Genomic DNA, 19,584 nt, shown 5'->3' with positions numbered 1-19,584 from the left:
AATGTAAGCCACAAGAAGTAGGCTTTCACCACATACCCAGCATCTACCCACAAGAATCTTGATATTCTAATGTAAAAAGGTTTTTGTCAAAAGTGCAAGTTGAGTTCTCCCCCACTGCAGTCAAGGGAGAAAACATATCCGGGATAATTACATTTTCTCCTGATGATCTCAGGATATCTTCAGTGTTAATTCCCACACCATATTCTAAGAAATCAACCACACTGACACAGGATAATTATTTTCAGAGAATCATAGAATCATTAAGGTTGAAAAAGACCTTCAAGACCATCTGGCCCAACCATACCACTACCACCAATGTCATCCAATAAACCATGTCACTAAGCACCACGTCCAACAATTTTCATAATAACTCTTCAAATAAAAAAAATACAAATTCACTTACCACAATTTTAATCTTCTCATCTAAATGATGATACATTAATTCAATTGGAAATATTATTATTTCATGAAAGTGAGAGAAAGTTAGGACACTGTTCCCAAGCACCGTTGATAGCAAGAAACCGAATACATGGGAACATTTCAGCAGTTTACTTGATGGGAAATGGTCTTGATTCTCGGCATTTAACCACCTTCAGCCTCCCACCATACTGGGCACTGCTGGCTTCTGTTTTGCTGTTCACATCTGTGAAACACTGTCCCAGAAATGCTGACTTTGAAGGACAATCCTGTGCCCACAGCCAGGGAGGAAAAGGGGGCACAGCTATTGACAGAGCTGCACCATGTCCAGTTAAGCAATTTTTGTTGTCCAGAACAGTAGTAAGGGTAGGACAGGAGCAACAAACGATATTGCCATGCAGAAAGAGAAGGTTGTTGGCTGTTTGATGGCTGGAAGGAGGGTGGAGTGCCTGGCTGGGGAAGTGCAGTAGGAAAGAGGAGCTGGAGTTTGTCTCAGCCACCAAAATGTCTCATTACCATGCTTATGGTACCAAAGAAAGAAAATACGGATTCTTGAAAGGGTAATTATCTCTTTGTATTTTTACTGTGTGAGATGTAGAGAATATCTTACTGAACATATTGGTTCTTTAAGGTGTAGTATAATGGAAGTATATGTAGTATATGGAAGGTATTTTTTATCTTGGCACTTAAATAGAACAATATTCTTCCATTACTGGATGCGATTTTTTTGGGGCAGATTCATTCCTGAATGGTGTTAGATGGTGATGAAAAGCACTGCTTGAGACTGGAAAAAAGTAAAGGCATTCATTTGATGTTTATTATGAACCTAGACCATTTCAGAACAGTTGCAGACTTTCAAGTTTTATGAACTGAACTGAAACCAAACAGCCAACTGTGACAACCAAATCCACAAGGACCAAAAAGGTCCATAAATAGTCATTCACTTGTAGGAATACTCATCTGAGCTCTCTGAGGCGGTATTTGGATATTCTCAGAGGTTCATATTGAAAAGCCAACTGGTTATCTTCCTCATAACAAAAAGCATTGCATTATATGTAGGAAAAAATTAAAGAAGTGTAGTGAATATTCATGAAGCCAATTTGGAAATGTTGATGAAATGTCATTGACTGTTTCATCCCAGGAGTCAGAGTGGTCTGACATTACGTTAGCTTAAAAATCACAGCTGTCATGTGTGACCAAGAAAGCTCTACAAAAATGTCTTTGAAAAACTATTGCATGTAGTTAAATAGAAAGCAGGATTAATGAAACAGGTGGATTTCATAAGCCTGTTATTATTTAAAGTACTTCTGCACTTATACTTTGTGAAAGGAATTAGCAAAAAAAATAAAAATTAGAAGCAATAGAAGAAGAACCTTCAAATCCCCCCTTATAGTATTCTAAAGTACACTCTCTAAATCATTGGAGAAGTAGAGGATTTTATTTGAAAGGTGCCTTTACTTTTAAATGAGTCATACGCTAAAAATTCATGCAATTAATTTTAAGAGCCACTTGTTAAATACAAATTACAGCACGCATTTGCTTTAATAGGTAAATGAAGAAGCAAACTGCTTCCAAATATTGCGTGGTTATTGCAGAACCAAGAAGACATGAAAAGCTTTCCTTTCTACTTTACTTTCCTAAGGAAAGCTCGGTCCTCTTGTTCTGGTAATGAAGGATGATGGTACTCTACTATATGCTGTTCAAGCACTACTCCCTGTGGCAACTTAATCCAAACTCAAAATGCAATACTGGTTAGGAGGGGTTTTGCCTTATATATGTAAATAAACACATTCAAGGCCTTGCGTGACGCAATACTACTGATCTTTCAAGTAATCCAAAATTGCTCAGGGTTCAGTTTACACTGGTGATTTGACATCACATGAGTGAGCAGCATGAGATGAAGAGAAAAGCATCTTCAACAAATTGTTACATATTGAAGTAAATCTAAGGGTATGAGGTACTGATTGCACAGAGGCACAGAACAGTGATTAGGAATAGGAGAGGATGTTCTTTTAATTAATTGCAGAAAAAGAACTGAAAAAATACTTAGCTAGAGTGCGGCCTAGATCTCTCTTCTCTTTTTATTCAGCCAACAAATCTCCAGAGGCCTTTAAGTGGATAATCTTGTTAGAATGTAGATAATCCAATTTTCTGAATATCTTTCTTGAAGGACAGTTTTGTCAATATGTTTACCATATAATGTATACATCCTTAGTAGCCTTGCTTTAAACAAGTGTCCTCTTTAATCTGTGCTTTAACTAAGTTCCCCCTTGCCATATATAAACAGCTCAGTAAGAACCTGTTTTTCAAATGGCTGATGGCTGCTTTCCAAAGCTTTAATTATCTTTCTGAAAAGGCTTACTGGAGTCAGCATGTAAGAAAACATTGCACCAAGAGCACCAGAGAATAAAAATTTTTCAGTAACTAATTCCTGGAAGATTCTGGCTGCTTATTTCCAGATATAGCAAATTTCCAGACCTTTTTAATACCAAGTTGGTAGGAGTTATTCTGACAAAACATGGACCATAGTTTACTCCATCAATTTATTGAGGAAGTTGGAAATTGCAAATGCAAGGTAGGCTGAGTTAAATAGAGCGTCACTCAGGAAGTATTATTTATGTGCCCCTTAATCACACTAGTGACTTTGTACTGTACTCCAGCAAGAAAGTCCTCTGACTCATGTGAACTGGCCTTGCAGGCTATGCTGAGTCTATAATCCATGGAACTCACTGCTGGGCAAGGTCTTTAAACATGAGGCTCCCATGCAAAAGGATGAATGGATCATCACTTCTGATTGAAAATCCCATTCTATGAAAAGGGTCATCAATTTGTGGACAATTGCAGACAACTTGGATATCTCTATTAAGCATGACTAGCTGCACCTGCATCTGCAATAAATACAGACTGGATTTAAGAAGCATGCCAGGCATACATGTGTCAGGCTCTCCATGGGATAAGGACAGGCATGTACAAGCATCTGCGAGTCTTTGGGGCTGGGCTGTTCTCTCCATAATGAAAAATATTTTAGAGATAAAAAACATTTTCATGGCCTACCTTTCCCTTCCCACCAACAATCTAGCTGTATGCCCTTAAAATTGATCTGAAAAAAAGTGTCACATTTAAACCTTTCTATTTTGAGATTGCTTAATACAGGACATCAATGCATGCACTGTAAAAACAACCAAAGGACATAGAACTAATTTTGGAAATAAAATAGGTTTGAAAAGCCATCACTGCATTATTAAACAGACAATGCCACAGCTCTCCCTAATGAGAGCCAGACAAATAATCTTGTACCCATGAAAAGGTCAACAAGTTACCATTTCGAAGCAGTCTGTCTCTTTGGCACATATCCAAGAAGACCAATTAACAATCCTCTTCACATCCTCTTCTAAAAGACTGGCAGGAAAGTTTAGGTTGCATTTTTCTAGAAGGCTTAGGAAATTTCAGCATTGGATTTTAGAAGTATTTTTCTTGCCGTAGTATTTTGGCCATACTAGTAATGATGATGCAGGAGACAAAGGGAGTAGGGTGAGTGGAAAATGTATTTGTACTCAAGTTGACACAGATAAAAGCATATTCATGTTCAACTGCCAGTGGCTATAACGAGCCCATAAAGCTGATGAGAGGGCTGACAATGTTAGCCAGAGCTTCTTGCCTGCCAATAAATAAGATCTAGTGGCTATATGACTATTTTCGAAGAAGCACAGATAAAGTCTTGGAAGCAACAGTTGCAAAGGTCATTAAACTGATGGGCAATGGTGCCTAGCCTCCACCTCATGCATTAACACTGATTAATTTTTCTCAAATCTTTTTTATATTTTTTTTTAAATTTTCCTTCTGAAAATGTCTAGTAAATACATACATACATTATATATATATATATATATATATATATATATATTTTTTTTTTTTTTTTTTTCTTTTCCTGCAGGATTTTCTGAACTGCATTTTAACAGTTCTGTTATAACCATGGCACTGTCATAAAGAATCAGACAGACTACATGTCTCATACACTGCCAGGCTGCCACTGAGGCTGGAAACTTAAGGAAGAATCACAACAAGCTCAAAGCAATGTGCACATACAAGAGCACCCTGCTTTTCTGTGCTGATTGCAGGTGGGTCTCACTAAAGTTCTTTATCCTAAGATTCAGGGGTGCCTGTGTCAGCTATTCTGCTTTGTGGGACAGACCAGGAAGGATTACAGAGGTCTTACAGCAAGGTCTACAGCAGAAGATTGGGCCAAGGATCTCTCCAAGTACATGACTTCCTCTCCAGCTCTGCTGCCTCACTGTGGTCTATTTGGGAAACTGGTGTGGACCCCAGCTGGAGATGCCCCTGGGGGACCAGGGCATATGAAGGTAAGCCAATTTACCAGCAGGTATCTGCTCTACTAATTCAGACACATCTGCCCTTTTTAAGTGGGGAACATAGCTCAGAAACTGCTGAAAAGCTATCTCGATTAAAGTGTTTTAACCATATTCCTGTGATGTTAACTGATGTCACTTCACCAAAGCCAAAGGTGCAGCTACCTCAAACCTTGTCATTAATATGAAAGACACATTCAGTAGTTCAGACTTTAGGAGTAATGATGTCTGCACCTTTTGTATTATTCACAGTCTTGCAAGAGTCTTTTTTTGCCTCCTAAAATAAAATAAAATAAAAACATATAGTGGAAGCAATATGAATCCATTAGTGTATTAAACACCAAAGATGGATTTTTTCTATTTAAATTAGAGAAAAGTTTTGGAATGAAAATGAACTTGAATTAAATGGCCATGGATTAAATCTGAAGAAATTTTCTAGTCACCAAATCACTGTGTTTCTGGAAAAGCTTTCTATGAAAAACAGAGAAAGGAGGGACCAGTGGAAAACATCAATAATGCCAATAAACTACTTAATTAATGCGATACAAGGAATGGAGTCAGTAAGAAATGAGATACATTGTATAGCGCTAAATAAACCTTATCTCTTAAAGTCCAAATCTTAAATCTTGAATCTTGAAGTTCAAATTCAAGCCAATGTCTCTTGCCATTTCTGAGCCCAGAATCTGCCAGACACCAGTGATTTTCAGAGACTCGAAACACTCATGCTTATTGGACCACTGACCTGATTTTATCCCATCTTTAAGAAGCAGCTAACCAGACAATTAAGCACTTATTTACTCAAAAGTAGATATTGTGATCAGCAAAGCTTCTTATATGAGCAAGGAAAATAACGTTGGGTACATGTGCTCAGCAGGATAGACATATCAAAGTCCAGATAATATCCTGTTTGGTATATATGCTGTTCAGCAAAGAGCACTGTAGGAGTCTATTTAAGCTATAGCCATTAAAAACAATTACTGCTAAATGGAGTTAATTGGACTTCATTTGGGTTTTAATACATAGCAGAGGAGATGTCATTATTCATGTTAAGGTCACATGCTAAAAGCTGTGAAAATATTTTGGGTAGTAGTTTATTTTAAGGATGGCTTAAATTATCACTGAATTGTGATGGCAACCCCATGAGAACAGATGTGGCAACCACAGTTGTGCAAACTGCATTCTTGATGAAGCTGACTAATAAAATAAAGTTATTGCATACACGAGTACATTTGCATTCTAAGGTTTCAATCATCTCGCATCCAGTGTTAGTGAAAATCATTGCTATAGCACTGTCATTGCTGAAGAAAAGAGAATTTGAATGCTTAAGACCATGTGTATGAAGTTTAACAGAAGACAGAGCCATAGCAAAGAGAGATGAGAGGTTTTTTGTCCTAAAGTTTGCAGGAGGAATTTCCACCTAGACCTGTTTTCATTGCCATGAAAAAAATTCCCACACCCTTCTCTCATCACTCAGTTTACAAATGTTACTTAGAAAAGCTCAAATATTTAGTGTGTGGAGATCATTGGAGAATCTCCATAGATTCTTCATAGACAATATTACCTTCAGCTTTTCTGAGGACCACGTACAGGCTTGTGTATGAAAATGTGGATTGACAATACACAACTTAGTGTGTGGGGTGGGGAAGTGAAGACAGGGCATTACCTTGTCATCATCAAATTGCTTAGCACAGGTTAGATGGAAAGACATCTGTATCATTTAAAATGATTATAGTACTTTCAAAAAGCAAAAAAATCTTACAAATATCTAAGGCTTGGAAGGTGCTGGAAGGCATCTTGATCAATGTACACGAGGTTGTTGGCCTTCTCAATTCTTCTGCAAAGAGAAAGTGAAACATCAGAAGAAATACATCAATATATTGATCTTAAACTGTCTGTGCTTGCATCCTAAAATATGTGTGGTTGCCCCAGGATGTAGTAGTACTGTACAGTACTGTGACAGATTATTATTTTATATCTTTCTATCTATATCTATATCTATATATCTATATCTATATATCTATATCTATATCTATATATATTTTTTTGAGAGCAGATCTGCTTCCAAATAGCAGCCTACCACAGACTGGCAGACCCCACTGCTTTCTGATATCAGCAGTGGTTTGAGGATAGGTTTCAGACTGACCAGGGAAAGAATGAGTGTTAGATAAGAACATGGGAAAGACAGAGGGAGATTTCCAATGTTCTTGTATTACTATGGATTCTTCAGAGTTTACCTGAACTAAATTGCAAAACCTTGATACTTGCCTATAATGCATCTTTATAATTGTATTCTTTGAATTTAGATTGCTCATTACTTACATTTCATGTAGTTTGGGAAGGTTGGAAAACACATTTGCTTCTATGACCTCCAAGGCATCATTCTGTGAGATCTCTCTGAAAAATAATTAAAAAGTCAAGATATTTCAAGCAATGCTTTCAGCCAAAGGGTGAAAGCAGATAATGGACAAGAGAAAAACTCACATGGAACTTCTTCCTAGATTACAGATCAGTTTTAAAAATCAGGTGACATCAGATAACAAAACAGATCTCAGAAATGCCTATGAGCTGCCACCAAAGGCAAACAATGACAGTCCAGAACAATACATTTTCTGAGGCTGAAGCCTGTTTCTAAAACAGCAGTCTTGCACCTCCTTCTGTAACCACAACCTGTGTGTATTGAAAGGCACCACCACTGGCTACTGGATCTCTGACATCACTAATTACCAATGGAGACTTAATGAAAGCTTTTAACCCAGTGCAGAAAATAGGGCATGAAAGGTGATTGAAATGGAGAAAACAGCTATGAAGTTCCCAGGAAATATGACACAGCCTCAGCAAGTAAGACATGCTGCTATATTGACCTGATGTAAACTTCAGAGATTAAAATGAAGTCACCAACAGACACATCCTTATTGACAGGAGCTGGAGACCACAGATGTTAAGAACTCTTCCATACCCTGGAGAAAACCCTATTTAATCTTTTCTATATATGATTAATGCCCACTTGCAGCCACAGAACTGCAGAATAAAAATGGCTAGTTTTCTGTTATCAACACACCAGAATACTTCTCTTGCTAGTCCAGAGGACATATATCATTGCTTTCTTAATCTATGGGATGACAAAGAGATAGCTCAGGCTTTAATATAATTCAGAGTTCAAGAATTCTGCTGGTAACTAAGGGGGGAATTATTGCAGTGCAACCCATACTGATTCCTTCCCTTATGCTGACAATGACCGGGAAAGTTGGGGTGAAGATGACTATGCCAAAAGATTCAACATGACCACTTTTGTAAATGTTGCAAAAATGCTATTTCCCAGGCTGGGATCAGTAAATAGTAAATATAGTAATGCAGATATAACTCGGTGATAGTGTGATGGTCTATTGGATTTTTCTGGTAATATAACTTTGCACATTTTTGGAATTAAACCTTGAATAAATAGTCAGATTGTAAAGTGGCTATCACTTGCTCCTGGGTAACTTGTTCTTTTGAAATTGTGATAGCTGCAAATAGATTCAAATAGGTCTGAGGTACAATAATGGATTGTGTTACAATCGATTCAATGCACAGTCAACAGTCAAAAAAATGCCAATATTATCACAAGTAATATAAAAATTATTCCACTACCTTTAAGTAACAACTGGAGTATACCTGACAAATTACCCACCCATTTAAGACAACAAAAGCCTTGCAAAAGAAGATAAATTGTTCATCTGACCTTTTCTGCTTTAAAAAACACTTCAGTGGTTTGGTAAATTTTAGTTTAATAACTCTGTATACTCAAGGCTTTGAGAGAAGAAATCCAGCTCTCTGCTCTGGTAACTAGAGAATAAGCAAATAAAAGTAGATGAGGACTGACCAATAGGCTACTGGTAGGGGAGCGATTTGTGGTCACACCTTGATGGGAAAGAGTTTAACAGTGCTGAAGCACCAGCTCACGTGTGAACATGCCCCTCTTTATCATTTAGGTTTCATCACCAACAAAATGCTTCGGCTGGTTTCCTTCATGCTATGTGAGGTACCCAGACATCACAAGGGATGCTGCACTTGAAAGCTTCCCACCCAAACAGACAAAGGGAAGTGGTGAAAACAGGTACGAAATGAGAAGCGACTTTTTCAGGGCTTCATGCAGCAAGTCCATGGGAGAGATAGGAGATGAGTCCCAGTTCCCAGGGTTTCCATTCATTGTGGAGGGAGCTGGTGCTGCCCCTGCTGTGCTGTACCATAGTGAATGAACACACAAGTCTCCACCAAGGATGTTTTTGTGGCATTTCCCACAGTCTAAAAAGCAGTTTTCTGAAAAAAAACATACAACCAAACAACCCAACATAGAAAAAGCAAAACTTTTAACACCAAAATAAATCTGTTTAGCCAGAAGAGATTTCACACCGCAAAATAGCTCAGGGCAAAGTGCTACAGATTTGTTGGCCTTATACAGACAAAAAGGTTTATTAAGAAACCACAATGTGGTAGTGATCTCTTCCTCAAGGCTGTCAAGAATAAAATTTTTTTATGATTCAGTCTATTATCTAACCGTGAACCAACCTGGACAATATAAACATTTTAATCTAATTCTTACAAAAGACTATTTCTGCATCAAGAGAGTGTTTTGGCTTTCTAGGACTGGGATAAATTATGTGCTTTGTTTTGGTTTGAAAAATGAGAGATACAGGCCTGATTAAAGTAGTGCATGAACAGGTCATGACATTTTGGAAGGTTAAGAGAATACAGATTTAAGAAAGGAATGAAAGAGGAGTAAGAATAGGAATCTATAAACTGATTTTAAAAGATTAAGTTTATAAAAGAATTAAATAATACTTGTGTGAGGGAGGATCAGATATTTGGGGAGTGAGTTGGTTTCCAGATGAATGTCCTCCCCCCTTCACATTCATAAAGACAAGTAAATTCTTCAGGTAGGAATCAGTCTTCTGAGCTTTTTCCCAGCAAGGAAGTTTTTTTTTTTCCTTTTTTTTTTTTTTTTTTTTTTCCTCCCTAATGGAAGACATTACTATTCTTGGCCTTGGGGGTCTCCATGTACCTGTTACAGGCTGTCATTCAGGTAAGAAGGAGAAGTAAAGAAAGAATTCAGTTTAAGAGAGCAGTCACATGCTGTGAACAATGAGCACCGGTCTGGGTTTTGTTTGCACAATTTCTGTGAACAATTTATTCAATCATTAATAGTGCCAAATGCACACCCTGATCATCAAAATCCTGAAGAACACTGTCTTGGACAATAGTGGTATCTTTGGCACTGGAAGTATAAGTCAGTGCTGCTCAAACCAAACAACTAACTCAACAGACTCAGATCCTCTCTAGAGGAGAGCAAATAACACCTGCAGCAGTAGCTACAAACAGAAAAAGCAGATTGCTGGCTAGTATTTGTGCCTGAGATTTGTTTTACGGTATAAATACACATCAGTAGATGATTGCTCATAATGCAGATCTTATTATATGTCATCATGACAAAAGATGGGACTGTTATTACATTGTTTGCCTGTAATGAATGATAATATTAGCACCAGTGCTATCTATCACAGAAAATCCAGTCAGTAATTTGAGCATAATTCCTGATGCATGCAAGCCTTTGAATATATGGTATGTGAAACAATCAGGGGCAATTTCTTAAAGAGAAAAACCAACCACCCCCAAAATCCCAAATTGCCCACTAAGACCCCAATATTGCAAAATGGTTAAGCATCTGCCTAAACTCAGTTTCCACTGCACGCACAGCTTTACTGAAATAAACAGCGATCCTTAAAAACATAAATTGTTTACCCAAGCACAACCTAAAAGAGGGAAGAGAATTCAGTAAAAGTGTTTTATGAAGGATAATTATTTTTTTATTTTTTATTTAAAGAGAACAGATGACTTTAAGGTGTGACAATAGCACACAAAGAAAAATCATTTAGTTTGCTGCTAACACAGCAAAGAGTAATCATTATTATCTGTTCAGAAGGAACTGATTGTAGTGCAGTGTTTCAATGTGCAATAGTCAGAGGAAGGAGAGAGCAGGAAAATGAAGAGGAAGATGACCTGCCTGCAAAACTGCCCTCAGGCAGGGCTGGTACTGCAGCTTCGATGACATCTGCGACAGAGCCCAGCATGAGGCATAGGAAATACTCTCCTTCAAGCTAGCTGCATGCCAAGCACCATCTATAAAAATCGAGATACATTGAAATGGCCTTTTAAACAATTCTATTAGCAAGGAATTTATAGTTCATGCCAGTTTCTTTGCAGTCCTCTAAAGAAGTCTCTTAAACCAATCAAAGTCTTACAGCGAAAGCAAGACTACATTAAATTCACAAACTAATGGTCTCACTGCCAAGTGATCTCACATTTTAAATTAATGTAAGAATAAAAGACCGGGTATTTATTTGTCTATTATGAGAAAAATGTCTTTCAGGATCAGTGTGGGGCACATAGACAGGGATAGGGCAATTTCTTCCCCAATAGAAAAAGTGTTATTTAAAAACATACGTGTGTGTGTTTCCATATACAGGGTGTGCCACTACAGAAATGAAGGTAAATCAGATCCTGGCATGTATCCACAGGGACAGTGCTGGCAGAGACAGAAATGCAATCATCCCTCTCTACTCAGTGCTTGCCAGGCCACACCTGGATTACTGTGTCCAGTTCTGGTCCCCACAAATCAAAAAAGATGCAGACAGACTGGAGAGAGTCCAAATGAGGGCCACAAAGATGATCTAAAGGCTGGAGAACCTGTCCTATGAGGATGGAAGGACTAAAGTAGTTAGGTCTTTTCACCTTGGAGAAAAGGAGGCTCAGGACGGACCTCGTCACGGTATTGCAGTACTTAACTGGTGGCTACAGAGTGGGTGGATGGTCTCTCTTCACAAGAAGCCACATGGATAAGTCAAGGGGCAATGGATACAAATTGCACCAGGAGAAGCAATTCTTTCTTTCATCTTGATAGAAGAAAGAAATTTTTACAGCGAGAACAATCCATCACTGGAACAACCTCTCCAGGAATGTGGTGGAGGTTTTCAAGATGCAATTGGATGGGGTGCTAAGTAATCTCTTCTAAGACGAGCTCCCTTTTCTTATGGAAGGTTGGACCTGATGATCTTTTGAGGGTCCTTCCAACTTGAGTTTTTCTATGACTCTATGACTCTGGGATTCTAGAGAGAGATAGATGTTTAACATAGATCATGATGTGGAAACCATTGATGCTACAGGTACCAGGTACCACTTCCCCGGTGCAAGTGACCTCCCTTGGCACTCTGTATTACAAAAAAACAATAGCTTTGCATTGATTTAACAGAAAAGGTGGTGGTGGTAAAAAAGCCAACATTTTATTTTATTTTATTTTATTTTATTTTATTTTATTTTATTTTATTTTATTTTATATTTTATTTTTCCTTCCTTTAGATATACATATTCTTTAGAGTACTTCTGCAGTTATATCAGGCAATTTTTCAGGTTGGTTTTACTCATAGATTTTAGTGATTCAAAAATTTAAGCCAAGTTTAAGAAGGAATTAGCAGTAGCTGGTGTCACACGGAAAATCCCACCCAGGATTCATTGGGTGAGCACCCCTGGGAACAGCTTGTGATGTGTCTGAAATGAAAAATTAGACACTCAGCACTGGTATGTCAGTCTCAGTGTGGAAGACTGAGGAGCTCTTATTTGTTTTGGTCTGATCAAAACCAGGCCAATCTGGAATCACCTTTTGAAAACTTCCCTCTATGGTGACAGCAAAATACTACTACATTGATTTAGACAGGTTACAAAAGAAAGGTTATTTTTCTTAAAAGTATTAGAGAATTTTAACCTTTTAAAAATAGATACTTGACACTTTATCCTGCCACTGTCCTTGTGAACATGAAAAACTTGTCTCCCTACTATGATTTATTGAACACCAGGGAGTTACAGGCTAATATATCTTAGTAGTTATTGACATTTCAAAAAATGAATTCAAACACTGACTCTTCTCATCATCTCTTTACTTTTCTGAAGATACACACACATGGCATACTGACCTGACTAAGTGCAATGCCCATTTAGCCAGCTGAGTATTAATACTGATTTCACACTTAGAACAAAATAGTCTATACGTAAGTCTTTGAAGGAGATTATCAGGAGGCGCCAAAACTGTGCCTTCCTGCCTTCTCCAAAGGGTACCACACCATATTCTCAAGTAAATCAGTTCAGGCATGGGAAAAATAAAATGTAAATTTCCACATGGCTGACTGAAGCAAAGGGGTTTTTAATTCTATCAGTACTTTAGCATCATGCCAGCAATCCAGATGAAAGTCTTTTGAGAGTTTGGTTGCATTAAATTAATTGTCCATGTAACAGTATTAAATTGGTCTCTCTAGTCTGAAAAACGTGTGATTAGTCTGCAGAATTGGAGCTGATAATGACCAAGTCCAGCCACAGAAGCCACATCATCATAAGAATTGATTTTATAATCAGTATAGTTTTGGGGGGGATAGATATCTCATACTCTAGAGCTGTGGGGATGTATTATACTAATTTTAGTTTATTGCCAGTAAAGCTGAAAAGGAATGAAGCCTTGCAAGTCAAACAAACCAGGATCAGGTCTTTGGAGGAAATGGCAGCCTTCAGCAGAAAGAAGGCTCCAGGGCTTGGAGCCAGCAGTATACATGCTGACCTTGCACCACCATCTCTCTACTTCACATTTGGGATGGAGAGCTGCTACCCTGTGGCTGCTCTTTTGGTCTAAAATTAAACTCCAAATCTCCACTTTTTTTTTGAGTAAGCAGTTCCAGGCTGCCCTTAATAGAGGAATGCTGATGTGACTCTGCTTGCAGTGGACTGGGAGTTATTGTGGCCATGTGTGCAGTTTTGGAAGGTGCAAACTACAGGGAAAATGGCTGAGTAGTAGCTATAAAGCAAAAGTACTTAATAAGCAATACCCATGCAGGTGTTGAGATTTAGGTTTCATATGTTCATACGAGATCCTCCGTATATATTGGGAGTCTCTTTCTGAAGCATTTAAAAAGAGAGAGAGGCCCTGCCTGGACCTCCTCTGGAGGAGATGAAACATAAACTCTGTCCTCCCGATCATAGCTGGTGGCACAGAGAAAGATGTTTGTACCCTGGTGCTGCCCAGCCACTTGGGAGATAAATATACCTGTTGCCCCAGCATCCTGGCTGACCAACAACCAAACTGCTGTGGGGAAGGTGATGAAGCCACTAGAGTTTTACATTGACTGTGAAAGCTTGTAGGAAAGGCAGAAAGATTCCTTGAAAATATAAGCACCCACCCTAGCAGTGGTACTTCTTTCTCAGATGTGATGGGCCCCAGAGGATCTTGAGACCCTGGTGGTAAAGAAGGTGGTTGTTCAGCTGAGAAAGGGTCCTCCTCATTCAGAGATGCTGACACAAGCATTATGCCTGCCTCATAACTCCCATGGAAATGGGCTAGCAGTGTTTATTGCCACTTATCTTTTATTGCTTCTTTCCTGGCTTTGGTAGTCAGCTAATGATGAATAGTTTTATTGAGAATGACCTGGGCAGATGAGAAAATTATGCTGGGGATAATCAACCAGGAAAGCAGCTGAATGAAGAAACTGGAAGCCTTGCTCCAGAGAAGACTGACACTTGCCTGACCCCAATACTCTTCCTGTAGCAAACTACAGTTCAAACTCATTTTAGGGAAGTATCAATAGGAATATTGTCTTGGACTTTGGCTTACAGGACCCAAAGCCTTTCAAAAGAGACCATCTTGAAGCAGATATTCCTGGACACTTTAACAGCCAGTTTTAAAATGTTTTCAGCAAGCAGACACACAAAGGAGATGCCCCCAGAGATCTGTTCATTACTAACTCCAATGCCTTACAGAAATGAAGACATCCAGAATAACAAGTGTCTCACAAATGCACAAATAAACTTTATATCTAAGAGGGGAAAATTGTAAAAAGAAACTCTCTTACTCCTCAGTTATGGCAATAAAGATGTTCTTGGTCTTATGAGAAGACCCTGTATATTTGCCAGAGCATCATGCAGTATGTTACACCCACTTCAATGAAAATAAATCCTCCTGACCTATCATTAGAAAGATAGATTGGCTAATGTTAAATATAATTATGAATACAGACATTATCTTGCAGCTGCTTCATCCACTACATCTTCCAAATGTCTTCTTGAAGGGATTTAGGCCTCTCTTAGTCAGAGTTCCACAATTCCTGCAAAATATATTTTTCTATCACAGAGATTTCCTTCTGTCTTGATTTGTCTTTGTGTTCATTTATTCCTTCCATAAAAACTGCTTACTATTCTTCTATTTTCTGTCTAATGAAGGCTTGACCCCACAAACTTATTTTTGAGCTTTGGCTCCAGATTCAGCCAAGACCCTACTGAATAAATATTTGCTTGATTGGTGCACTCAGATATAACCTACTTGGTAAAGGGATCTACTATGCTTCCAAAGTTAAATCCAAACCCCTCTTTGCAACAGAATACCATGGAAAACATGAACACCAGAAAAAAAGCTACTTAGTCAAAAGCTTTACAAAACAAACATGTAATGAGGATGACTTACCTGACTGAGGCAACTGTTCTATCAAAAGCAGACAAAAGTCATCAGTAAGCCCAAATCTGCAGGTTCTCTCTTGGAAGACATACAGATGTCACACTATACAAAAATGGGAATTACATACAATCCCTAATCTTTTTTTTTTTTTTTTTCCAAGCAGCTAATGACAGCAAAGAGGAGCCTGATTCAGTAATCTAGAGTCTTATTTGACAAATAACTGATCAGATCTCCACTATGAAACTTTTGCTCCCAGGAAAATCACATGTTCCACCTGAATTTCCCTGGCATAAATAATCCTCTTCACTTGCAAACACTGCAAAACTGCACACAGGTATGAAAGTCTTCATGGGGGGAAGGAATTAAGTCATATAACTTGTCTGAAAATCCAATATATTAATATATTGTATTGTATGTATTTGTGTGTTTATACACAGAATATTAAAAAAAAAAAGCAATAAAAATAATAGCCGCATGATGGTGCTTACTTGCTATTATTAGTGAGCAGGAGCCTTTCTGCATGTCTAACTCCATTTACAGGGAAGATGCTCATGAACTTTGTTTATGAGAGTTTGTGGCACAACTATGCTGTGTAACCTCATATTTGGAGAAAGTTTAGACAAACAAGGGCTTCCTGTTACCATCTGCAGCTACAGTGCTTTCAAAAGAAGCTCCTCAGGCTGGACTCAGCCCTTTCAGAAGTCTTCAGTACCAATTCCTCCAGAGAAGTCTTCAGAGGAATAAGGTGCAACCTTTGAAAAGGCAACTCCTGATGCTAGGAAGTGATCTGTTTCTCCTAGGTAAGACCACTTTGGTCTCCCTGGGAGCTCTTCTCCACATAATCCTGTGTCATGGCTAACTGGAGACAGAAAGAAGTTGAAGATAGAGATGATGCAGAAAACCTTATCTGAAGTAGTTTTTCCTCCTTCATCAAGGGAAAAGTGAGTGGGATACTCCTCTCTAGCCACACAGCTTAACTGAGGAGGCTGATTGAGAAATGTGGTTTGAATACAGAAACGATGCTGTCCTTGGAAGTTGCTGTATCTCTTCCCCTGCTGTACTGCACTGCATACACTTATGACATTTTTCTGTCTGGCTTCCTGTAACAGTGTAAACAAACTGGGACTTGCAGTGTACTCACACCACACAAGCCTGGCAAAACCTTTCTTGTTTCCAGTAAAGCATTAAAAAAAAAATAAAATTACTGATAAGGGAGGAAAAAAAAAAAAAAGAGAAAGCAGAAGATATCCCAAACCACAAAAAATACCATTTGGAAAAATTGTGTTGATGAAATACAATTAAAAAAAAAGAAAATGAAGTGCATGATTTCTGATTACTATCATTTCTTTGGTTGAGACTGAAGAAGATTTCACACTTTACTGTAGAAGGCATGGAAATCCATTGATTTTAATATATTGGATCTGTATTTACACTAACATTCTAAATTTTAGAGAGTTGTATAATTTTTCTGTAATTTAAAATAAGTATTGTCTCTAGAAACCACACAGCTCAATACACAAAGAGACACAGAAGTGAAGACACTTGAAAGCAATCCTCTGAGAACAATTAAGCTTTCAGATTTAAATGAATGTTTTGTGTATGTTAAATACCAAATTAAAAACAATAAGGTAAGTACTATAGTGCTTTTTCGTCATACTAAAAAAAAAACAAACACCAACATGTATTTTGAGTCTAGAGCAGGTTGTTTTCACAAGAAAATGAGGAAACAAATATAACGCATATTATGGAACATCATCAGATCTCCCTCTGAAATATCCTCTATCTTGAAGTTACCCAAAGCCCTAAGGATTTAGAGTGGATCTCTGGAGAGGATTGTATTTTTCTTACATGCAGGAATGTACAATAAACAGAAAGTAAACAGCAAGAATAACAAATACTTTGTTTTTCTACACAGAATAATTTGACAGTCAAGGCAATGTGGTTTCATTATATTATTTCTACAAGTTTGAAGATACCTCTGCAAGATTGCTCTGGCTAAGAGACATGAAAGGGAAAAGATTTCCCAGGTGAATCCCTTGTTTCCCATTCTCAGCTGGTAGCCTTTGGTTTGGATGGATTAAGTAGCAGGTAAGTACACGGGCTTTTAACCTGTGGCATCCCTGTGCGTTAAACTGCTGGTAGAATGAAGTGAGTACTTCAAAATGGTAGGCTCAGGACTTATTTCTACAGTGGCACCTATTTAACTGAAGGACCATGCAAAACCTCCAATTATATGCTTTCATTTCATTGTTAGTGTTGTTTTATTCAGATTTAGTTGATCGTAATCAATAAGCTTCTACTCTCTCTCTCTCTCCTTTTCTTTTGTTTAGGTGGCATACACTTCATAGTCATCAATTTTATATCTCAGTTTCAGTTAAATGAATACAACTCTATAAACACACAAGTCCCAACTAACAAAAGAGATTTATTTATGAGACCTACTGATAGTTTCATGCTAACAGTGGCTGCATTTCTGCTCACTTTTTTCTTTAGCTGCTGGTAAGGTCATATAGTGAAGACTGAGAGAGGCCAAGAAACTCACACTCACTCGAGTACTACCTGAACTCAGTACATTCCCATATCCCATCCAGTTCATTGATTCTCCTAGATATGTTTTGCCTCTTCATTCAAATGGTCCAGAAGAGTAGCAACAGGTGCATGCTCTTTTATCTTCCTTCTTCTTAAAGATCTGCAGATGGAGATGAAGACTCAGTAGGAGAGTTAAATGTTGTGCGTGACATGACTGGTGAGTAAGGTGCCATACGAGGAGAAAGAGAACTCCCATTAAATTGGGAAGAAAGCTCTTGGTTTTCCTTTGGGTCACATTTAGTTAAAAGTAAGATGGAAAGACTTTATTAGATATGACTGATGAAATCCTCCATCTATCCGAAAATGAGCCACAGCACAGCTGAAATAATTCAACCTTCCCACAGTGTCCCACAGTGGAGCTTGGTCACCCACTGAGTGACCAGCTCTTTTGCAGACACATTTCAAAACTTGGCCAAAGAAGGCTTTTGATTAAAGCTGGCTGCAACAGCCACACCTTGTAATGAATCACATCTCCTGAGGGTACAATCTGAGATCGGCATTTCATGGTATGCAATCCACCAACCTACCCATTTGAAAATACACCATCGATCACACATATACAGACCGGATATGAAAAGTGACCTAGAATTCTGGGGGTTCCGAGTCCTACTACCCTTTGCCTGAGTCATCCTTCTGTCATAGGAAGCTTGTTGTGACATATTTTGTGTGGGAGGAAGGATGGGGGAGCAAGGAAGAACAACCCAAACTATACTTTGTCCTATGGTCCTAAAATTATGCATAATTCACAACAGACAAATAAAAGAACAAAATGACTACAAAAGAGTAAAGTTTGGTAGCAAGGGAAAAACTTTCTTGTTGTATACTGTATCTTCATTTGAATGCCAGAATTAATCTGAATGAATTATATTTTTTAATTTGTTTAACTATGTTAATAGTCACCATGCACCAGTGGTTTTAGTTGTATTTTCTCTTTATATATATGACTCAAGAATTACCATAGCAACTTGCTTCCTAATTAGCCTTCAGTTAGTAACAATCAATATGATTAGACAAGGTCATTGCTGGAGTAAGCTCAATAGATTTTAAAAAAGGCTACTGAGAGCCAATAATGGCTGGAAGAGAATGAGCAGACTCCTGGACAATCTCCCCCAGTGGATGGTTGCTATTCTGCTGTTACTCACTCTCCAATGAACAAAAGAAGTCACGGCAATGGAGAACCTTGCCATTTACCTAACTACAGAAAACTTATAAATCATCAGCAAATTCACAAACCAAGGAGAACAGAAACATTCTTAGATTTGCAGACAAAAAGATACCTTATGCTTACATTGTTGGGACTGATGTTGACCTCACACCGTAACAAAGCAAGAATAAATATGTCACAGATTTTTATCAGTGTCCCTACATTTGTAATCAGCATTTCTATGTGGGAAGGATACTTGAAACCTGGAACAAGGTGAGAATGAACAGTACACAGGAATGGGATTTAAGCAAGTTCAGTGCTCAGATGACATTGCATTAGGAAGTCCTTCCTCTAGTGACCCGAGTGATTGCACATCACTGACAAATTTTCCCATCATTTTTACCATCTTTTTCAACTGTTAACATGTTCCCTCTTACTCTGAAAGCTCTGTGCCTGGCAGCACAGTTGGATGAAAACATGATGTGCTTTTCAGAGGTATTCTGGGCCTAAGGAACACAAAACAGGCTCCTTCGTACTGACAGATGAAG

General features: G+C 38.1%; 1 protein-coding gene across 6 annotated transcripts in view; it reads right to left on the bottom strand.

Annotated features, from left to right (window-relative positions):
* The window catches only part of FSHR (follicle stimulating hormone receptor), a 221,177-nt gene that overhangs the window by 19,416 nt on the left and 182,177 nt on the right, over window positions 1-19,584 (bottom strand). For all 6 annotated transcript variants that reach the window (XM_068675834.1, XM_068675832.1, XM_068675830.1 and 3 more), the window contains 2 exons: window positions 7,104-7,178; window positions 6,544-6,618 (listed from right to left, as the gene is read on the bottom strand). In XM_068675834.1, coding sequence (XP_068531935.1) covers window positions 6,544-6,618; window positions 7,104-7,178 — 150 coding nt within the window. The remainder of the gene's footprint in view (window positions 1-6,543; window positions 6,619-7,103; window positions 7,179-19,584) is intronic.

This window comes from Anas acuta, chromosome 3 (assembly GCF_963932015.1).
Source record: "Anas acuta chromosome 3, bAnaAcu1.1, whole genome shotgun sequence".
NCBI classification, from domain to species: Eukaryota; Metazoa; Chordata; class Aves; order Anseriformes; family Anatidae; genus Anas; species Anas acuta.
The sequence above is the reverse complement of the archived record's forward strand: the minus strand, read 5'-3'. Positions and strand labels throughout refer to the sequence as shown.